This window comes from Bos javanicus, chromosome 7 (assembly GCF_032452875.1).
Source record: "Bos javanicus breed banteng chromosome 7, ARS-OSU_banteng_1.0, whole genome shotgun sequence".
Taxonomy (NCBI): domain Eukaryota; kingdom Metazoa; phylum Chordata; class Mammalia; order Artiodactyla; family Bovidae; genus Bos; species Bos javanicus.
Window position 1 is genome coordinate 43,760,579 of NC_083874.1, and position 21,409 is coordinate 43,781,987.

At 59.3% G+C, this 21,409-nt stretch overlaps 1 protein-coding gene across 3 annotated transcripts; it reads left to right on the forward strand.

Moving 5' to 3' along the window:
- Nucleotides 1-6,117: 6,117 nt before the first annotated feature.
- On the forward strand, nt 6,118-20,829 carry CSNK1G2 (casein kinase 1 gamma 2). Of its 3 annotated transcripts, XM_061423463.1 has the most exons (12): nt 6,118-6,230; nt 11,615-12,046; nt 18,037-18,077; nt 18,203-18,272; nt 18,349-18,497; nt 18,593-18,827; nt 18,901-18,986; nt 19,072-19,156; nt 19,256-19,404; nt 19,508-19,591; nt 19,690-19,796; nt 19,917-20,829. In XM_061423463.1, exons 2-12 carry the CDS (start codon nt 11,863-11,865, stop codon nt 19,969-19,971), a joined length of 1,245 nt encoding a protein of 414 aa, XP_061279447.1. In that variant the 5' UTR covers nt 6,118-6,230; nt 11,615-11,862; the 3' UTR covers nt 19,972-20,829. The 3 variants fall into 3 exon arrangements, with proteins under 3 accessions (XP_061279447.1, XP_061279448.1, XP_061279449.1); XM_061423464.1 differs by lacking the exon at nt 19,917-20,829 and having other exon boundaries at nt 6,127-6,230; nt 19,256-19,379; XM_061423465.1 differs by lacking the exon at nt 6,118-6,230 and having other exon boundaries at nt 11,747-11,849.
- Nucleotides 20,830-21,409: the final 580 nt, after the last annotated feature.

A 21,409-nucleotide genomic window follows, 5' to 3' on the forward strand; every position in this document is an offset into this window, starting at 1 on the left:
ACGTGTGTGCGTGAGTGCGTGCGTCGGCGCCAGCCAGGTGTCCCTCCGCCTGAGCCACTGGCAGGGCTGCTCTCGCCAGTGCCCCCGCTGGCAGTGCCTCTGCGTGAGTGGAAAGGCAACGGAAGTCTCTCCAGCAGGTGGAGGGCGGGGGCACCCAGGTGCAGATAGTGTCCTGTGTCGTCCTGGGTCACGGCATCACTGTTCAAAGGTAGAAACAGATACACCTCATGCGTCACGACTTTGTGTTGGTTCATGACACACCTCAGAGTGTTAAAAAGCTGTGCTTAAACATCACCCCTGGCGTGATCCAGCATGATCCCCATTTTGGAGGTCCGGCTGTTCCCACCCCAGGTTGCAGGGCAGGGTTGCAGGGCAGTGTCACTCCCTGTGGGACCCACAGCCTCCATGGAACCTCAGTGAGAGTTTTCAGTGACCCTCGTGCTCACTGCAGTCCCAGGGCCCAGCTGATGGGCACGTGGCAGGGCTCTCTGGGAGCCTGGTGGGTGACCCAGCGGGGCTGCGTGTGGGGCACCTGGATGGGGAGTAGGCTGAGATGAAGAATCCAAGGAAGATAATTCTGGGAAGACCAAGGGCTTTGAGAGAGAAGAGGGGTGCAACAGAGGGATGGGGTTGGTGCCTAGAGTGCAGAGCCCTGAGGGCTCCCTTCCTTGTGGGTTCTAGAATTGGCTTGGGGGTTATTCCAGGGCCCACACTGGGAGCCTGGCATCTTATAGGAACCATATCACACCGTGTGCTAGGAGTCGCCCACGGAGACCCACTGGCCTGGCAGCCCTTTGCTTGTGTGGCTTCACCTGAGGCACTGGCAGCTTCCAGGACCCCTTGTGTCCTCCGCCAGTGCCCTGCCTCGGCCTCTACTCTCACACCAGCAGGGAGCAGCTGTGGGGCTCTTTGCCCAGGCCTAGTCCTCCCTCCCCGTGCCGGCCCCGGGACATGGGCTTGTTTCCTCTGAAGCTGTAGGCAGGGACGTGCTCTCTAGGCCGGGTCTGTCCCCTCCGCCCTGTGGGCGCTGGAGCAGGTCATTCTCGAGGGCAGCCACATAGGGACAATGTCTAGGCATTGCCCGGTGTCAAGTCAAGGCAGTCGGGTCCAGTGAGCACCCACCTCGCCGTTTCCCACCAGCCTGCAGTGCGCAGTGAGCTGCAGCTGAGGGGCTTGCGGGTGCCCATCTCAGGGCCTCCCTGAGCCTGTCTCTGGGCTTCCACAAGCCCCATGCCTCTGCCCTCGGGAGCAGGAAGTCTGTGGAAGCAGGTCAGGAGGGATACTGCTCCTGTGGACTGGACGTGGTGGCTGGCTGAGGTCCCCCCACAGGGCAGTGTCCCCTGCTCTTGCCTCGGGCCGCTCTCCTGCTGGCCCAAGGGTGACCCGCACGGTCCCTCCTGGTTTATTTCTGGTCTCCAGGCTGTGGCTGGGCTTTTGGGGCTTCCTGTGTGGCCGGCCCGGGGAGTCTATGATGAGACCCTTGGCCCAGAAGCTCCAGCCTGGCTAGTCCCCACGTGCCCCTGGCTTGTGCCCCCAACTTGTGCCCCCAACCCAGGCAGGCTGTAGGGCATGCCTGGCGCCTCTCACACCCTGGCCTCGACTTCCCAGTCAGAAATGGTCATGCTGGTGCCCTGGGGGGAAGTGGTCCCGAGTCTTTTGGAGGCAGACATATCTGTCAAGACCCACAGCCCCTGCCCCCAATACGGACAGGATGAGAGCTACGTGGATGGTGGGCAGTATGCTGGTTAGAAAGTAGAAAGAAACAGGTGACCTGTTTATCTCATTTAGTTTGGGGTATCTGAGAAACGGTCAAACACGTCGTCGGTGTGAGAGGTTACTGTTGAGATAGTTTACATCCTTCATATTTGGGTGTGTGTGGCTTATCACCATTTGGAAGCTTAAATTTTCATTGGAAACACTCTATTTTAACAAATACAGAGCTTGAGTAGAAAAACATCAGGGCCCTGGGGATTGAGTCCTGCCGGGAGGCTGTCGGCACGGCTGTCAGGCGTGGCCAGATATTGCTGATAAAGCGTGGGGCGCCAGGCGCAATTGTAGTTCCTACAAACGGTTGAAAGTCGCCTGGCATAAACTACCCCGGGTGGCATGTGGGACACACTTGCAGTAAAGGTTAACTCATTGCTTATCTGACCTTCTGTTGTCTGCTGGGCGTCTGGTGTTTAATCTGCGTCTGGCCACCGCAGGCTGGCGTCCTCCTCCCGTCCGTCTGGGGCTCAGGGCCACATTGGCGCTGGTGGGTTGGAGTGGAACCTCTGCGATCCGGTGGTGGTCCTTCCAGCCAGCATCTGGGGGCAGGTGGGGCATCTGGTGATTGTGATGCAGCCTCTCAGCCAGGGGTTTTTCCCCAGCTCATGGCCAATCTGGGGGACCAAGGTTGGAGTGCTGCCAGCTCATGGATAGAGACGGGCCAGAGGCCAGCAGGGTGGCTCGGGTGGGGAGGGCAGCCCGGGGTGGGTGCGGGTAAGCATGAGCCGGGTGGCCGCCCTGGCTAGTTTGAAGAGCGCTGGGCGAGCAGTGGGTGAGTTCTGTGTCCCCTCGGCCTGGGCCAGCGCTGCTGGGGAGGACCAAGCTCTCCTTCCTCCCCTCCCCGCCTTCTCCCTGGCTTCTCTTCCTGTGGGTGCACACCTCTTGATTCCTGTCTGAAATGGTTACCGCATCTGTCACAGGAGTGGGAGGTGTGGCTCTGGCAGCTGCCTGAGGGTCGGACTTTGACCCACACTGGACAGAGGAGCCCTGCTCTGGGCCTCGCGCCCAGCCCCACGCCCTTCCTGACAGCTTTATTGTGATGCCACATGCTACACTGGCTTTAATTAAGATACACCTCACCGACCGTAAAGTTCACTGGAGAGGAGACCTCGGTGGTTTTAGTGTATTCACAAGTTGTGCAACTATCACCAAAATCAATTCCAGAACATCTGTCACCCCAAAAGAACCATAGCCCCTGAGAACCACTACCCCACAATGTTGTCTGTGGATCGTCCTGTTCTGGATGTTTCCCATCAGCGGACTCACACCCTGTGGGTCCTTCTGTGTCTGCTGCCCTCACTGAGCATCGTGTTCTCAGGGTCCCTCCACGTGGTAATGAATGTCAGGGCGTCACCCCTTTTCTTGGTTGAAGGACACTCCCGTGTGGAGGGACACGTGTGTTCACTGGGTTGTGTGGGCCGCGTAGCAGTCGTGAGTCCAGCGGCTGTGGATGCCTGCGTGCTGTGCACACGGGTCTGTGTGGATGTGTTCTCGGTTCCCGCGGGTGGATACTGAGGAGATCGAGTGGTGACTCTTGTGAGGAATTGCTGTCTTTTCCACAGTGGCTGCTTCGTCTTCTGTGCCACCTGCTGTGGAGGAGGGTCCTGATTGTCTCCGTCCTTGCAGGCTCCCTCTCCAGGTTCTGCGTCCTGTCCTGCGTTATAGGGTCCGACCCTTGGTCATAGTGTCTCTGCCTCCTCCAGGCCTGGGAACCCTGGCCATTTTCTGGAAGACCGTCTTCCCGCTGCCCTGCAGTTTCTGGAGCGCCAGCCCTTCAGAGGACCTGGGCCAGGGCGGCTCTGCCGCTTGGCGTCTCAGACCCCCAGGCCAGCCCGGGGTCTTCCATCCTGGTGCCCCTCTGAGCAGGCCTGTTGGGTGCCGGGAGGGACTGCAGCCCCACGGGGCCAGGTGCCTTGGCCGCGTGTTACTGTAGATCCCATCCCGTCGTCGGTGTTTTTCAGGGGCAAAAGACATGCACACATTGAGGAAAATGGGTGTTTCGGCCAAGCGTGGGAAAGTTTTGAGAACTCACTCAGAATCAGGCGGTGGGCACTGTTCACGCGTCAGTGACGTCCTTCCAAACCCCCATACACCATGGGTGTGTAACAGGCAGGTCTGGCTGCTCGCTGTGCTCCGCAACCCCCTTTGGGAGTGGCCGTGGGTCTCCTCCTTCTTGGGGAGAGAGACCATTCCAGCTTCCCCCACAGGAGTGAAGCCATCCTCCCGGGGGCTTGTGCTCCTGTGCCTTGGCCTGGCCCTCTCCCTGCTGCACCAGGTCTGGGGAGGCTCCAGTTGGGACACGGGATCCCATGTGGTAGGCAGGTGCTGGTCCTCCCCCCACCATCAGTCCTGAGCAGAGGGGCTGGGTCCTTGTCTAGGATGTGCCAATCTCTGAGGACCTGTCCAGACTAAAGGAGCCATCTCCCCCAGCAGGGGAGCTGGGTGGATGAGTGATGCTCGGCCAGCTCCGGTAAGACGGGGAGACAGGGCATGTGGTTTTCTGGTGGGTCTGCAGGTGCTCTGGCCCTTTAATGTCTTTAATGTGTCTGCCCACACAGCCCCTTGCCCTGGGCTGAGGCTACACACTCTGGAGGGTGGTCCAGCCCAGCTCTCCCATTCCCCTCTCCACCTTTCTGAGCTCAGGAGAGTTTGCACCTGCTAGCAGAGGCCAGCCAGGATTCCAGAGGTCATCAGGCGTCTCCCCCTCATCTGGCCCCAGAGTCCACGTTTCCATCATTTTCAGGGCTTGTGTCCCCTCCCCGTGCTCAGCTGGGGCTCCATCTTTCTCTCTGGCCAGGGTGTCACCTGGCCTCCCTGCTCTGCTTTGGGGATTGTGGACCCCGACGCCAAGGAGCAGCTGTGCTCCTGCCTGGCGCCCACTGTGTCCCTGGGACGGGTGCCTGCTGGACTGGTGGCATGGCGAGTGCTCTGGTGGAGGCCGAGGGGCTGGGCGGGTGCTAGGCTGCGGGTGAAAAGGTCCTGGGCAGGAGTGTGCCCACCTCGCACCGTGTAGAGGGAGAGGTGGTCTGGGGGGTGCTGCCAGAGGTGGTGGAGGTTGTTTTTTAAATAGACTCTTGTTTCAGAGCAATGTTAGGTTTATAGCGAGTCTGTGGGTCAGTTTGGGGTCCCCGTGGGTCACACCTCCATTGAGTGTCACTCACATCGCAGCTGATGGGCTGGTCCTGGTGCATCGTCCTCAGCCAGGGTCCGCGTTTCCCCCGTCCTCTCTGCCCCAGGCCCCCGGGCTCTGCCAGTCGCCAGCCCTCCTGTGGGAGTACAGCCATTCCTGTATGTGTACCTGTCTTCTCATTTGTGGCCCGTGTGGCCGCCTAGCCCCAGCTCCGTGCCTTCAGTTGTCCCTTCTCACCAGGCGTTATGCGTCGTTTGAGCGCCTTTTGTGTCCCTCCCCGATCCCTCTTTTCCACATCCCTCTCTTAGCTCTCAGTTGTGGGGGCTTTCAAGTGTGCCCAGGGAGCGAGCTGTTGGTCACTCCAGCAAGCCCATGGCCTGGCCCCACCCATTCCTGATGTCCAGCAACCCCGCCCCCACCATGGAAGCGCCTGCTGCGTGCTGGAATGGGGCCGAGGGGTTTGACATGCACGTGTTTAAGTCCGTGGAAAGCTGCAGGAAAGTGCAGAGTCCCACATCCTTCTGGGCTCGTCTGTAACTTGGCTGAACCTGCGCATCTGCCCACACCTGCTCTTCATGACCCCAAGCGTGAACTCTGACCGTCTTCCTTGCCTTTCTCAGTGAACCCTGCATGTCCTCGCACAGGGCCTTTCCCTCAGGTTTGCTGCAGCCCCTGCCTGGCGGGTGCTCCCTCCTTTCCCATTTATCTAGGGTTGTGTTCCGTTGTCGTAAATCCTATGTCGTGAACCGTTTCTGCTTGATACTGTTTGGACGCTGGCCTTGTCCTGGGGTCTGGTCCCCGTTCTCGGCCCAGTCCCTTTCTTTCTGCTGTAACACTGTCAGTGACCTCAGGCTTCCAGGCTGCGGCCCCCCTGGCTGGCGCATCTCCAGAGCCTGAGTCCCTTTCAGGGAGTGGTGCGTAGGTGCCACAACCTGGCACTTGGGGTTCTCATGGCTTCTCGGGCCCAGGGCCTGGGTGACTCCTGGAGGGAGGCCCTGCCTATACAAGTCAGTAGGCTCAGCCTGAGGAGGGGGACGTGTGTGTCTGGAAGTGCCTGAGGGAGGCTGTGGCCAGGGTCGTCCCAGAGCCCTGTGCTTCCCGGGTGGCTACCACGGCAGAGCCCGCAGTGTGTGGTGGGGCCACCCCCAGGAGGGAAGCTGCTGCCACTGCTCCAGATGCATCCTGACTCTGGCCCAGGGCTGTGCCCATGATGTCAGTGGGGACTGTGACATCACTGGGTGGAGACGGTCAGAGAAGGGGGTTCCTGGGGCCCCTGCCAGGGGGCCTGGCCCTGGCCCTGACAAGATGGAGGACCCCTAGGAGAACGCAGCAGGTAAGCCCCCTGAGCTGGAAGGCAGGCCGGGGGTCGCTGGGGGGGTTGGGGGTGGGCTGGGAGCCCTGCCTGCCTGGGGCTTAAGTTGACCACGAGGGCCTGAGCAGAGTCCACACCCCTGGGGGCCTTCCCTGAGCGAGGAGTGAGTCCGGGTGCCCTTGGGAGGGAGGAACTGGGGTCCATGCTGGTGGGGTGAGACTGGCTTGCTTTCGGGTCAGGTGTAGGGCTGGGCTCCCTTCCTCCCCCCATGAGTTTTAGCGCCTGTGCTGACATCATACACACCCGCTTCCTGGTTCACCAGGTGGGCCGGGGCACCTACCGACTTCCGGCTCCTGGCAGCGTTTAGCTCACTTTTAGTCCTGTGTCCACTCTGTCGTTCCTGCACCCGTCAGGCCAATGGGTGACTCGCTCTGGCCGTCCCCCTTGAGGTCCCGAGAGAGGACCCAGGAAGACCCCTATGGTGTGGTGGGTGGTAGCTGCTGTTCACGGGGTGAGTAGGCACTGGCGTCCTGTCTCTGGGAGGGTCAGGGTCTGGACTCCTCACCCGTCTCCTGGTGGCCACTGTCCCTTGCAGGTGGTGACCTTGTGGCCACACGCCTGCCTTGTTGTCCAGAGCCTGACGGATGGGTCGGGCCTCTGGTGTCTTGCCAGGGCCATATGGGCTGGGGGGCCGGGCTGGGGCAGCACACCCACCACAGATTCTAGTTTCAGGCCTGGTCGCTGTCCCTGTGCTGCTCGCCGGACCCCAGGGACACGGCATGGGAGCCAGCATGGCGCTCCTGGTGCAAAGGCTCACTTACAGTAGGCACTGGGCCTTACCGGGGTCCCCAGAGGCAGTGCTGAAGAAGGGGCTGCGGGGGCAGAGTCCCTGCCCTGGGCCTCACGTCCTGCACCCAGAGACCTCCCAGCCAGCCCGAGGGCACAGGCCTCCTGGCTTTGCGGCTTTCAGAAGGCAGCTCTGTGGGCTCAGAAAGGTTTGCAGCTGGAGGCCAGACAGAGGTGCCGAGGCCGCTCTGGATCTCGGGGTGGGGCTGAGAGCATGACCCGCCTGGACCAGGGGTCACAGCTCAGAATGGAGTCTCAGGGCAGGACACCAGGGGTCTGGGTGCCCTGTGCTGCTGACCGGGGAGGGCCTCTGGGAGAGTTGGGGTTGGGACACAGGGAAGTGAGGTCTCCTGGAGGGTTCCTTGTGTGTATTGTCGGGGCAGAGTGATGTTTGGTGATGCTGCCCCATAAAAACTGCACAAAGTGGGACCCAGACCTCAGTCCCTGCCTGTGTGGGATGAGTAGGTCACAGCAGCAGCATGGGGACTGCAAGAATGGGTGCCCCTGCCCACCATTCCTCCATCGACGCGGATGCACCCACATCTTGTTGGCCAGGAAGTCGAGCCCCAGTCTCCAGCCCTCCCCTCCCCTACTTTGTTCCCATGTTTGGTCTTCCTGGTTGGGCTGCTGTCCCTCCAGACCTCCATGCATGGCTCCTCCATCCCCTGGGTGAGGGCCTGCAGTGTCCTGCCCCAGCCATACACTCCCTGGCTCTCCCTCTGCCGCTCGTGGGCAGGGGCACCTGGTGGCAGTGCCCTCAGTGTCCTCGGGCAAGGAGACAGGAGAATGCTGGTGTCTCCTTGCTGTCTTTGAGCTTCCCGTGGGCTCTCCGGCCCCCTCTGGTGCACCTTTGTGGGTGGGGGTGCATGCACGGACCTGTGTTTTAGTTAATTTCCAACAGGAAAGAAAATCTGGCAGGAAACCACCTCTGAGTGTCCATCCGGGGGTAGGGGGCTTTTGGTATCCACTTGTGGAATCTGGCAGGATTTCAGAGAAAGGAGGGTCACCCATGCAGGTGTGATATCTGGGAGCAGGAGGTACCCTGATGTTTGCAGGGCATGGGCTCGCTCTGCTGGAATCCCACACTGGCGTGTTACCGAGTCATGGGCACAAGCTCCCATGAAGTCAGGTGTCCAGCTGCTCTGAGCCAGGCTCCACTCTGGCCTCCGGGCTCACCTCCTCCCAAGGTGGGAAGGCCCTTGTCCCGCCTCCCTGTGAAGACCCTCAGCCCTTTAGCCCATCCCCTGCGGGTGCTGTTCCCACAGGCAGTGAGTGATTCACAGGAGTGTGTCTAGTGCTGGATGGGGGCAGGGAGTGCTAGGGAAGGCGTGTATCTGGAGGTGGAGCGGGACCATTGGGGAAATGCAGATCAGAACCACCCCGAGGCAGTGGAGAGCTAGGTGGGAGCAGGACAGTTGACGGGAGGCAGCCTCCAGTTCCTTCAGCAATTAAGCTAGAGCCTCCACCTGACCCTGCCATTCTAGCCGTAGGTAGTGCCTGGGAGGGGGACAGCACGTGGCCTCCTGGAAACTTGTGCAGAAGCACTGTAGCCACTCTGTTCACTGTTGCCCAAGAGTGGACACAGCTGGGTGTCCTTCCATGGGTGAGTGTGTCCTTCCACACCCAGGAGCATCCCTCAGCCACGGAAAGAAGAGAAGCCCTGACAATGGCTACCACGTGGACAGACCCTGAGAACACGATGCTCAGTGAGAGAAGCAGACACAGAAGGACACGCAAGGTGTGATCCCACTGGTGGGAAACATCCAGAACAGGCTGATAGACGGACACAGAGAGTGGGTTCCTGGTTGTCAGGGGCTGAGGCAGGTAACTGCTGATGGGACCAGGCTTCCTTTTGGGGGATGGAACATTCTGGAACCAGAGGTGATTGTAGCACAACTCTGCAAGCATAAACCAAGGTCTGCTGCTGCTAAGTCGCGTCAGTCGTGTCCTACTCTGTGCGACCCCAGAGATGGCAGCCCACCAGGCTCCCCCGTCCCTGGGATTCTCCAGGCAAGAACACTGGAGTGGGTTGCCATTTCCTTCTCCAGTGCATGAAAGTGAAAAGTGAAAGTGAAGTCGCTCAGTTGTGTCTGACTGCTAGTGACCCCATGGACTGCAGCCCACCAGGCTCCTCTGTCCATGGGATTTTCCAGGCAAGAGTACTGGAGTGGGGTGCCATTGCCTTCTCCGAAACCAAGGTCTAGTAAGAGCCTTTGATCTGTCCTCTCTGGAAGGGGTTGTAAGCCCCCTGTGGTCATCGTCTCCAGATGTGAATAAAGATGTCCCAGGGGCTCAGAACTAAGCATTCAGTCTCCACCCCAGTGGGCTTGCTGGCCGTTTTGTCTGCTTTTAAATTTTATTGGAGTAGAGTTGATTGACAATGTTGTGTTAGTTTTAGGTATACAGTAAAGTGAACCACTTATAGGTTTACACATACCCACTTTTCTTTAGATTCTTTTCCCATATAGGTCATTGAGAGTATCGAGTAGAGTTCTCTGTGCTCTACTGTAGGTCCCTATTAGTCGTTTGCTCTCTACTGCATATTAATGTTTTTAATATAGTTATTTCCTTATAAGTTTGTAGCAGCTGTTCACAGTTAACTCCCAGATCCTTGAGGTTGAACATCCTCCCCCCACAGGGAACTGTGGGCAAGTGGGGCTCAGCATGGCCCCTCGAGGTGGAGGCCAGCCCGTGGAGCAGGGGGGTGGGCAGCCTGCTCTGTCCTGAGCCCCCAGCTCCTCGGTCAGGCCCCTCCCTTCCTCTGGTCACTCCTGCCAGGCTGTCTGATCCCCCTTGGCGTTGCAGTGGTTCTGGCCAGTCTTCCACAGTGCAACCAATGGAGATAGGAGGTCAAGGCAGAGCAGCAGCTGCTTGGCCAGGCCAGCGCCCCTGAGCCCAGTGATGGGTGTGTTGTCCACAGGTGCCAGGCCACTGGTCTCAGGCGGCGGCACATGCTGCTGGTGGTAAGAGCCGCATTCACAAGGCCCCAGGCTGGGCCCTAGCACGGGCGGATGTGGCCGCCAGGAACCCGAGCAGTGGTGGAGCTGGGTGCGCGGGTCTTGGCTGGGGTCGGATTGTCTGTACACGCTGTTCATGTGTTTGGGAAGCGTGGGCGCTGCCGGCTGTAAGCAGTGAGGTTTGGCCTGAAGCCTGGGCTCCTGCCTGTCTGGGACTCTCCTGGGCTGTGCCCGAGCGGGGACGGCTTGTAACACGTGTGTGTGAGCACCCTGGCCTCAGCCCTACCAGCTTGTAGGTCCTGCCTTTGGGCACGTGGCCAGGGGGTCCCCCCTTTGGAGCCTGTTCTTGGCACCTGTGCCGTCAGTGATACAAGGGGGCTGCCTGGCCCTTCCATGTATCAGCGCTGGAGGCTGTGTGAGCACCCATTTAGGGGCTGGGGCACCAGGCTCTACAGAGCTGATCCTGCTGAAGCCTCAGGGCCCTGGTGTTGGTCCGCCCTACCCTCTGGGCAGGAGCTGGCTCTGGCCTTGCCTCCCCTCACCTTGGCTGTTAAGTGGGCATGGCCTTCACCAGGTGCCCGCCCTTGAGTGCCTGGTAGGGAGGGGCACAGGTGTGAGCCTCACAGTGGCCAGTCTGGGCCCTAGGGGGGCTAGGGAGGTGTTAGAGGAGGATGCTAGTGTTTTCTTTCTAGAGAGATTTTTGTGACTTTGGTGTGAGAGAACAGGAGGTGGTGGAAGGCCTGTTGGAGGGTGCAGTGATTGTGGCTGAGAGAAGGGATGGCTGGCAGAGGAAACCCTCCTCTCTCGAGACACAGGGTGACTGGTATGCAGGGCGCTGTAGGAAGGGGTGCGGGGGGAGGAGCCCACACCACAGACACAGCCTGGGTTGCTTCAGGGCACCTGCCCCATGTGTCTGCACCCCCTGGTTTGGGCTGCTTCTACTGCAACCTGGGGGACTGTGGGGGTGCCTGCCATCCCATCCACAACCCCAGCTTTGTACTGGCGAGGCCAGGTCGGACTCACCCCAGCAACACGTGCCCAGCCAGCCCTGTCAAGGCAGGGGGCTGCTGGGCCAAGTGAAGCCAGGCTGGTGTTGCCTTCCACAGCCCCTCCTTGCCTGCTTTCTGTCCCGCAGCAGCGGGTCACCCACCTAACCACAGGGTCACGAGCTCCTGGAACGAGGCCTGGACGTTGGGTGGGGGAGGGAGGGGCCTCTCTGGAGTCCCATGTCAATGGTGGGGCCCGTCTCCGAGGCCCCTGCATGTACTGCTCTGCGTCTGTCCTCTTTTGAGGGCTCAGTGCCGCGTGCGGGTGGTGGCACCTCAGTCACTCGATTGGGCATCTCCCCTGCCCACACAGCCATCCTGCAGTCCTTGGGGGGGCAGGGGCAGGCAGCACGTGGGATTCTCAAGAGGCCTGAACCTCCCACCGCTCAGCCCCCAAAAGGCTCCAGGTTGCACCAGTGCCTCAGATCTTTCCAGAAGGAGGTTCCACCAGCAGTGAACGCCCAGTCCCAGGTCTGGCCAAGCTGTGCTCTGGACCTCGGGGCGCATGACGGGGAGGCGCGTGTCCTCCTAACCCGGGCCTCTGTTTCTCCTCCAGCCGAGAGCCACGAGATTTGAGCCCCCGGGACCCGTCAGCAGCATGAGTCCTCCCCCCATGTGCGACCCGGAGGCCACCGAGATGAGTGCTGCGGCCAGGCCCTCGTGTGCGCCCGCGTCCCACTAGCCGGAGCGCGCCGGGCGCCATGGGGTGTTAGCCCCGAAGAGCCGCCGCGACCGCAGGTCTCCGTGGAGCCAGATTTGCACGGCAGCTGAGTCACCGTGGAGAGGCCAGGGTACCACAAACTTATGGATTTTGACAAGAAAGGAGGGAAAGGGGAGTCGGAGGAGGGCCGGAGAATGTCCAAGGCCGCCGGTCGGGCCAGCCACAGCGTCCGCAGCTCGGGGACCAGCTCGGGGGTCCTGATGGTGGGCCCCAACTTCCGGGTCGGGAAGAAGATAGGCTGTGGCAACTTCGGGGAGCTCCGGCTAGGTGAGCCCCGTGCGATCACGTCTGGGGCCCCAGGGGTGGTGGGAGTCGTGGGGACGGGACACAGGTAAGTGCGTGGGGCTTCTGCCCCCCTGGGAAGGAGCAGTTGTGCTGGGGGCTCCTGGCCCATGGTACCCGATGGGGCAGAGCAGAGGACCAGGGGCATATCCTGCACAGCCCTTGGTTGAGCTCTGGGCGATCCCGAGTCCCTGTCTAGTGGTCATTGCCCAGCTCGTGGCTGTTGTTGCCAGTGTCAAATGTGTCCGGCAGCCCCATGGGGCTGGGTGGAGGCCCGGCTAGAGTCTGCACCTTGGCAGATTGCGAGGTCGCTGGAGTGGGGCCAGCAGAGCCTTGCCGCCTAGGCTCTAGGGCTCCAGGTTCAAGGGCGGGGCCAGGCTGCTGATGGCAGGGGTGTGGGCGGGGGAGACACAGGAATCCCCCCCTGCAACTTCCCAAGGGTTCCCCCCAGCCTGGCCTGCACCGCTCACTGCCCGTCAGGGGCTGAGACCCAGCCCTGCTGCCCATGGAGCATCTGCACCTGCTCTCACGGACACGCGCATGCACTCGCACCCCTGGGTCCTGCCCTTGGCATTTGGGGCGGCAGCCTGAACCGCACGGGTCTGGGTAATTTCAGCAGAAAAATGCTTTTTAAGAATCCAGGTTAGGTTGTTGCTCCGAAACCCAGGTACAGAACACCGATGTGTTGCGTGCTGCGCCCTTCGTGTGTAAAGGTTGGTCGGGGCTGGAGCGCCAGCGGTGTCAGCGCGGCTCCCGGGCCCACCCCCGCCCGCCCCTGCTGCTCAGTCACTTGGTTGCCTGCGCCTGCCTAAGTGACTCTGGGTTCCTCTCTCCTCTCGTCCTGCTTAGGGACCGGTGCCCAGATCTGGGGTGTTGTGAATAAAACCGCCCCAGGGCGCTCTTCTAGAGTGTAAGTGCTTATGAGGGACCACCAGACTGGTTTCCGGAGCCGGGAACCTCTTTAAACCCTGCAGGCTGCACAGGAGAGCGCTGGATGTCCCACAGCCGCCTCTGCACTTCAGGTTGCTGGCTTTCCATTCTGAGCTTGTCGGTGGGTGTGAAATGGTGCCTAATATGGAATTCATTTGCTTTTCCCCAGTGACTAATGCCGAGCCTCGTTCTGTGTATCGTTTGTCTTGTTTTCATTTTTTTTTTTTTTGGCCTGCACTGGGTCTTCAGGAAGCTGGGCACAGGCTTTCTCTTCTTGCAACAGGCGCTGCTCTAGTTGCAGTGCATGGGCATCTCGTAGCAGTGACTTCTTGTTGCAGAGCACAAGCTCTAGGGTGTGCAGGGCTCAGTATTTGCAACTCTCAGGCTTGAGATCGTGGGTTCAGTAGTTGTGGCACATAGGTTTAGTCGCCCCGTGGCATGTGGGATCTTGCCTGATCAGGGATCAACTGGTATCCCCGGCATTGCAGAGTGGAGTCCCAACCAGTGGACCACCAGGGAAGCCCCCAACGATTTCTTTTTGTCTTTGGTTTCAGATTTTGATTCTGCCTTGTTTAGGTATGGTTTTCTGTTTATCCTGCTTGGGATTGAGTTTGTAGGATCTGCACTGCTGCTGCTGCTGCTAAGTTGCCTCAGTTGTGTCCGACTCTGTGCGACCCCATAGATGGCAGCCCACCAGGCTCCCCGTCCCTGGGATTCTCCAGGCAAGAACGCTGGAGTGGGTTGCCATTTCCTTCTTCATTAAATTTGGGAAAGGAGTGCCGTTATTTCTGCAAATATTTTTTCTACTTTAGTTTCTTCTCCTTCTCATACTCCAGTCACATACGGTTAGGAGTGTTGTTTTAATTGTTTCTTTTTGGTTGTGTTGGGTCTTCTTGCAGTGTGGGGTTTTCTGTATTTGTAGTGAGTTGGGACTACACTCTAGTTGCGGGGTGTGAGCTTCTCGTTGCAGCGGCTTCTATTGCAGAGCACGGGCTCCAGGGTGCATGCTCTGCAGCAGTCGTGGCACATGGGCTCAGTTGCTGTGGCATGTGGGATCCTCCTGGACCAGGGATCTGCATTGGCAGGCAGATTGTTTACCACTGAGCCACCTGAGAAGCCTGTCAGGAGTGTTTGATGCTAGCCCACAGGTCCCTCAAGTTCCTTTGAGTTTTTTCCTAGTCTGTTTTCTTTCTTCAATCTGGAGAGCTTGCATTTCTTTATTGTATGTTCACCCTTTTTTTGCTTCTGCAGCATCTGTAATATATTAGGTACATCCACTGAAATTTTCATTTCATACATGATATTTTTCACTTCCATTTGATTCCTCTTATTTTTCCTGTTATTTCCATCTGTTAATTTTGCCCATCTTTTCCTTTAATTCTTGAATTTACTTAAAGTAGTCATTTTTTAATTGGCATATAGTTGATTTATAACGTTGTATTAACTTCTACCGTACAGCAGAGTGATTTAGTTACACATACAGACATTTTTTTTTCATCTTTTTAAAAAATTTATTTTTGGCCCTGTGGGGTCTTCCTTGCTGCCTCAGGCTTTCTCTAGTTGAGGCTGGCGGGGGCTCTTCTTCTTTGCGGTGCACTAGCTCCTCATTGTGGTGGCGTCTCTTGTTGCGGATGGTTTCAGTCACTGTGGCTCAGGGGTGGAACTTGTGTTCCCTGCATTGGCAGGTGGATTTTTATCTACTGTACCACCAGGAAATGGCATTGTTTCATTCTTTTCTATGGCTGAATAGTATTCCATTGTATATATGTACCACATCTTCTGTATCCACTCATCTGTCCGTGGCATTTAGGTCGCTTCCGCATCCTATCATGGCTACTGTGAACAGTGCCACTGTGAACATTGGGGTGCATGTGTCTTTTTGAATTTATAGAGTTTTCATTAGATATATGCCCAATTGGAGGATCATATGGCAGCTCTGTTTTTAGATTTCTGAAGAACCTGCATACTGCTCTCCACAGTGGCTGCACGACCTTACATTTCTACCAGCAGTGTAGGAGGGTTCCCGTCTGCAGTGTCTATTTTAAACGCCAGTGTCTATGGTCCCTTTGATTCTGTTTTTCCTTCTTACGGTCCTGTTCCCGTTTTTCACATGTGTACTGATGTTTGATCATATGTTGGACAACGTGGATAGCACCCGTGAGGTCTGGATTATGCTTCATCCTGGGGACTCATCTTGAACCCATGAGGGGCTGGCTTGCAGCTTTGATAGGCTGGCCCAAGAGCAGACTTTATTTAAGGGCGGGAGTCACCCCCTCCCAATATATGGGCTCTCTGGGTTTTCAGCCGAATGCAGGGGAGCTCGGGGAGTCTCCATGCCCTGGATGCAGTGCCTGCACCCTGTTCCTGCCCTGGGCAGCCCCTGGCATCTCCCTTCTGCTCACAGTGTCCCGCCTGAGTTGTTCTTCACCATGCCTCTCAGACTGTTACTCTTCACACCCTCTGCCGAGCCCAGAATACCTGAGGTCCATGGGGAGACTGTAACCACAGACTTCAGATGCCCGCATGCATGTGTGCGTGTGCACAGATCACACATTCACCTTCAACTCAGCTGAACCCCGGAGCTCACAAATGGCAAAACATGAGGTTTCTACCACAAGACAGAATAAGACTACCATTTACTGGAAGGGACCAGTTAGACATCATCGAAGTTTAAACATCCAGAAGTGTTGTTAAGAGCAGGAGCAGGTGAGCTGCGTACTGGGAGGTGCTGTTTGCAGAGCACCCCTGGACAAAATGCCAGTGTCCATGGCACAGGAAAAGGGTATGGCTCAGTCAGAAGACAGGTGGTACAATTAAAACTGGGCGTGAGATCCAAACAGACACCTCCCAGGAGCCAGCAGCCAGGCGACTGGGGGTGTGGAGGGCAGGGCAAGCCAGCAGACCTGGCCAGGAAGTGATGCTCTGCTGAAGGAAGGCCTCTTCTGGGAGGTGAGTGGGATGCGCTCTGTCCTGACGGGGTGGGGTGGCACAGAGCTCATCAGATGCAGGGCTCTTCAATGATAAATGTCGCTTCCCAAGGGAAAGACAGGGACTAAGTACAGACTAAAGGTGGCCTGCAGGTTGGAGTACTTAGGAAACGGGGGACTGAGGTCTACAACTTTTGAGACGCATCTGAGAATGAACAGGTGACAACCGTGCAGCTGTGCAGCAGAGTGGAACAGACCGCGAGCTGATGCGCCTGGTGGCAAGGGTGCAGGCTTTGCGCACCCGGCTCTCCAGTTTGCTGTATTTGAAGCTTTCATAATAAAATGTTGGGGGACATGAGGCATGCCTGTTTTTTACTCAAAACCTGACAAACAGGACTAGATGGAGGCTTTCTCTCCTTGCCCACGGGTGTCTTTTACTCATCGGAATGGAAGAATAGAGGCTGCAGGAGGGGTCCCAGAGGGTACCCTTTCCCGACAGCAGCAGTGAATGGACCAAATGTGGAAAGATGGGACAGGAAGAAACACCGTGACCCATCCAGACAGCCTGACTGTCCATGTGCGGAGGCCAGAGTAGCTGCTCAGTAAACAGGAGGGAGTGAGTTTAGTAAGGCTGCTGGGTGTACCAGCATGAATCAGCTGTATTTCTCCTTTGGAGCAACAGTTGGAAAAGAAACATTTAAAAATCTACCCTCCAGGTGCCTCCAGGATAAACCTAATGAAGGTGGTATGCGCACTATGCTGAGCACTAAACGCATTGTGACGTTAATTCCCAAGGCATGATTCCTCTGCAGAATTGGGGGCCATGTTGTCGGGTCTCTGGGGAAATTGACCAGCTGACTGTGCACCATAGCGGAAACCGAGGCCCTGGAGGAGCAGGGGCTGAGCTGAAGACCCCAGGCGGGGGCCACAGTGATGAGAGACCCAGAATGGGGGAAGGAGGAAGCTGACTGACAGGCATGTGGGCCCTGGCCTCTGCCTGTGTGGTCCTACACACCGGTGTCTCACGCACCCCAAGGGTGGGGCAGGTGGGCCCAGCACCTTGGTCATTCACACTGTCCCACTGCAGGGGGATGGAGGGTTAGCTGAGGCCTCTTCCCATGCTGGACCGTCTCAGAAGCAAGGTGCAGCAGCGGGGGGATTCAGCGTGAGGTCTCCTGGGGGCGCAGCACACCATGGGGCCTGCTAGCACTCAGGCCCCAGAGGGTGGCCGGCTGGTGCTGGGAGGGGCAGAGAGGGTGCGGCAGGTTGCTGGGTGTGCACACAGGCCGCCACCCCTGGGCGCTGTCTGGGGCTCAGCCAAGGATGGGAACTAGCAGGTGAAAAGCTGGCCAGGGCAGGGGTTCTGGAGCTTTTGTGTTTGCAGTTTTATGAGGTTGAGCACAGTAGCTGGTTCTCCATGCACACCTGGAGGTCCAGGTGGCTGGTGAGGGGCTACGAGAGACCTCCTGCCCCAGGCATGTCAGTTTCTAAGCCAAGGATGCAGGTTACTTTCCTCCCGATCGGCTTTGTGCGGCAAGCCTCAGGCTGGGGAAGGGGCTCGGCCTGGGACCCTTGCTCCACGGCGAGGGGGTGGGGCTTGTCCAACAGACGTCTGGACTTACAGGCAGGGCGCGGGCTGGGGGGCGCCCTCGAGGGTCCCTAAAACTGAGAGGGGAGAGTGCTGGTCAAATGGCTTGGTGGATGGGGGCTCAGAGAGCATCTGGGGACAGAGACGGGGTGTGGGGTGGTATGGATGTCTCCTCCAGGTCTCCGGAGCTAAAGAAGGCCTTGGGGTCACCAGGACTCTGTTCTGTGTTCACTCTTCCAGATGGGAGAAATTGGAGTGCGTGGGCGTGCTGGCGGGAAGGATCCCGCTGAGGACAGGGGAGCAGCCCCCAGTGGGCGGAGGCAGGGTTGGCCTGGGGACGGGGATGGGTGGGGGTGCTCACAGCCGGGGGGAGCCCCTGCGGGCATCCTTTTCCCTCCCAGACCGGGAAAGGAGGGGACAAGCATAAGGAGGGCTGTGAGGGGAACAGGAGATGCCCCTTGGAGGGGTGGGTGGTGCGCTGTCTCGTGGGCTGGAAGTCCCGCGGGCCTGACGTGTTGCTTCTCCCACAGGAAAGAATCTCTATACAAATGAATACGTAGCTATCAAATTGGTGAGTCCAAGCCCTGCCCCTAGCCCCAAGCGGCAGCTGTCCCGATGGACCTGGCCAGGGTCGGGGCGGGAGGAGGGCAGGCCTGCGCCCTGCGTGCCGCCCATGCGTCCTCTCGTCCCTCCCAGGAGCCCATCAAGTCCCGGGCGCCGCAGCTGCACCTGGAGTACCGCTTCTACAAGCAGCTCAGCGCCGCAGGTACCCCAGGGCCGGGCGTGGGGAAACCGGGGGAGCCCGCCTGGGCACCGCGCTAGTCTGTGTCCTCCATCCGCAGAGGGCGTCCCTCAGGTCTACTACTTCGGCCCGTGCGGGAAGTACAACGCCATGGTGCTGGAGCTGCTCGGGCCTAGCCTAGAGGACCTGTTCGACTTGTGCGACCGCACGTTCACGCTCAAGACGGTGCTCATGATAGCCATCCAGCTGGTGCGGGCCGGGCTGGGGCGGAAGGGGCGGGGTGGGGCGGAAGTGGGGGGCGCAGAGGGCGGGCTGAGGCCCACCTACCACCCGCGCACCGGCAGATCACGCGCATGGAGTACGTGCACACCAAGAGCCTAATCTACCGCGATGTGAAGCCAGAGAACTTCCTAGTGGGGCGGCCGGGCACGAAGCGGCAGCATGCCATCCACATCATCGACTTCGGCTTGGCCAAGGAGTACATCGACCCCGAGACCAAGAAGCACATCCCGTACCGTGAGCACAAGAGCCTGACAGGCACGGCACGCTACATGAGCATCAACACGCACCTGGGCAAGGGTGAGTGAATGCAGTGTGGGCCGGGCAGGGGATGGTGGTTGGGAGGGCCAAGCTGACCTGCTGTCCCCCGCAGAGCAGAGTCGCCGTGATGACCTGGAGGCGTTGGGCCACATGTTCATGTACTTCCTGCGCGGCAGCCTACCCTGGCAGGGGCTCAAGGTGGGTGGGTCAGGCCGGGTGGGCAGGTGGGAGGTCTCCCGCGGGTGGGCGGGGGGGCCAAGGTGCTGACTGCACTCCCCCGCAGGCCGACACGCTCAAGGAACGCTACCAGAAGATCGGGGACACCAAGCGGGCCACTCCCATCGAGGTGCTTTGTGAGAGCTTCCCAGGTGAGAATCGTCTCCCCACGTATCCCCGCCCCCTTGCTCTGCAGACCCCTGCCCAGTGCCCCCGCCCCGGGCCTCCACTATCCCTGTTGGTGTCTGCAGAGGAGATGGCCACCTATCTGCGCTACGTGCGGCGCCTAGACTTCTTCGAGAAGCCGGACTACGACTACCTGCGCAAGCTCTTCACCGATCTCTTTGACCGCAGCGGCTTCGTGTTTGACTACGAGTACGACTGGGCCGGGAAGCCCCTGGTACGTGGAGGGAGGGGGGCTGGCACGGGAGGGGCCCCTGGCAGGTGAGAGTGGCTGGTAGGGGCCCCCAGCTGAGCCTCAGCTGCCTTTGGCTCCCTTGCAGCCCACGCCCATCGGCACGGCTCACTCTGACCTGCCCGCGCAGCCTCAGGTTCGAGAGAAAGCCTTGCTCTACAGCAAAAACCAGGTGAGTGCCGGGCCAAGGACCGCACCAAAGTGTGTGTGTGTAGGGGGGTGGGGGTGTCAGGCGGGGCCTACATGACTCCCCACCCCCGCCCCCCGCAGGCACTTAACTCCACCAACGGGGAGCTGAATGCCGACGACCCCACCGCCGGGCACTCCAACGCCCCCATCACAGCCCCTGCAGAGGTGGAGGTGGCTGACGACACAAAGTAAGGCCCGAGGCAGGGACGGGAAGCAGGGATGTCCTGGGTCCTCACCCTTCTCCTCCTCCTCCACCCTCACCCCTTCCGCAGCTTGTGCCCCCTTCCAGCCTTGCGTCCCCCTTCCAGGTGCTGCTGTTTCTTCAAAAGGAGAAAGAGAAAATCGCTACAGCGACACAAGTGACCCCAGGGCAGTGACCCCCGAATCCTCCCGCTGCAGCCCCCCGGGGCCAGCTTGTCCATGGCCGCGTTGGCCACAGCCGGACGCAGACTGCAGGCCGGCAGCACTGCTGCCCCCTGCGCCGGGTCACGACCTTCACATAAGACTTTGGCCGAGATTTCTACACCTGTGTCTAGTCCTCCCCTCCGAGAGCATTAACTATTTAAAACAAGGAAAAGAGAAACCACAGCGGCTGCCCTGCCCTGCGCCCCCGCCCGCGTCTGCTGAGTGAGTAGAGCGGCCGCCGGCACCGCTGCCTGCCCGTTAGTGTCATAAAGTCCAGCTTGTCTCCCTCGATCCAAAGGCCGTTTTCTCGAGGGGGCGCTGCGGGGCGTTGCTGCCGGGGGTGAGCCCGCCCTGGGCCTCCCCAGACTGGAAGGGAAGGCGGGGTGGGGGCGGCCCCCAACCAAAATGCTGCACCAAAGCCTGGGCCGGCAGGCGCGGCCCTCAGGGGTCCTGTGCACCTGTCGGTGGAGCCGCCGGCCTGAACTTGGGCTGGGGGCAGCCACCTCGAGGCCCGTGGGCGGCGCGTGTGTGGGCTTTTTGTGTCGCTCCGCGCTGCCGGCCGAGCCTGGAGACAAGCGCCTTAAAGCCCGTCTGAGCCCCGCAGGTGTGTGTGGAGCGGGCAGCCCCGTCAGTGCGGTCCCAGTGGTCCCCTGGGGCTGCGAGCTGCGGGCAGAGCAGCTGGGGCGTCTTCGCGGTGCGTGCGTCTAGGTCTGGCTTTACAAAGTGTACAGAAATGGCACTTCCGTTTCTCTGATGCTTCCTGGAAGCCATAGAACTTAGGGGCTTTTTTAAAAAAAATAAAGGAAAATGAAAACACTTGTCAGCGTGGTGTCCAGTCTGTCAGAGGGGTGTGTCTGGGAAGGGACAGGCACCACTGGGTGTCCGGAAAGGAGGTGCACGACTTGGGGAGGGAGCCAGGGAGTAGCAACGCCCTGCTCAGAAGAAACGGAGGTGGGAAACAAGGTAAGAGAACTGAAGTGGAGATAAGAACCGGGTTGGTTTATATGGGGCAAGTGGAAAATCAGTTAACTACATCACAGTGAGAATAGAGGAGCCACAAATACAAACGTAAAGAGTGGGGAACTTTGCCCCAGTTTACACAAGTCCACTTGAAACCCCCACTCAGACGGATTCCCTTCCAGGAGCAGAAGGGCCTCAGCCAGTGTCTGGATGGCTGGGTCTCCAGTGAAACCTGCAGTAAAGCAAGGAGCCCTGGGATGGCTGAGGAAACGCCCTCTTGGGGGCCTAGAGTTTGCGCCAAACCCTCAGTGGGGTTGGTCTTAGGAGATTGGGCCCCCAGGATGGGGCCAGGGTCCCTATACAGAGAGGAAGAATGACCACTGATCTGGAGGACGCAGCAGGAAGGCAGCCGTCTGCAGGCCAGGAGGTGGGCCCT

Bases quoted from the DNA above. Each gene is read 5' to 3' on its own strand.
- CSNK1G2 (XM_061423463.1), top strand. From the start codon at position 11,863: ATGGATTTTGACAAGAAAGGAGGGAAAGGGGAGTCGGAGGAGGGCCGG. The intron at 12,047-18,036 runs GTGAGCCCCGTG...CTTCTCCCACAG, and splicing joins CTTCGGGGAGCTCCGGCTAG to GAAAGAATCTCTATACAAAT. The intron at 19,405-19,507 runs GTACGTGGAGGG...GCTCCCTTGCAG, and splicing joins ACTGGGCCGGGAAGCCCCTG to CCCACGCCCATCGGCACGGC.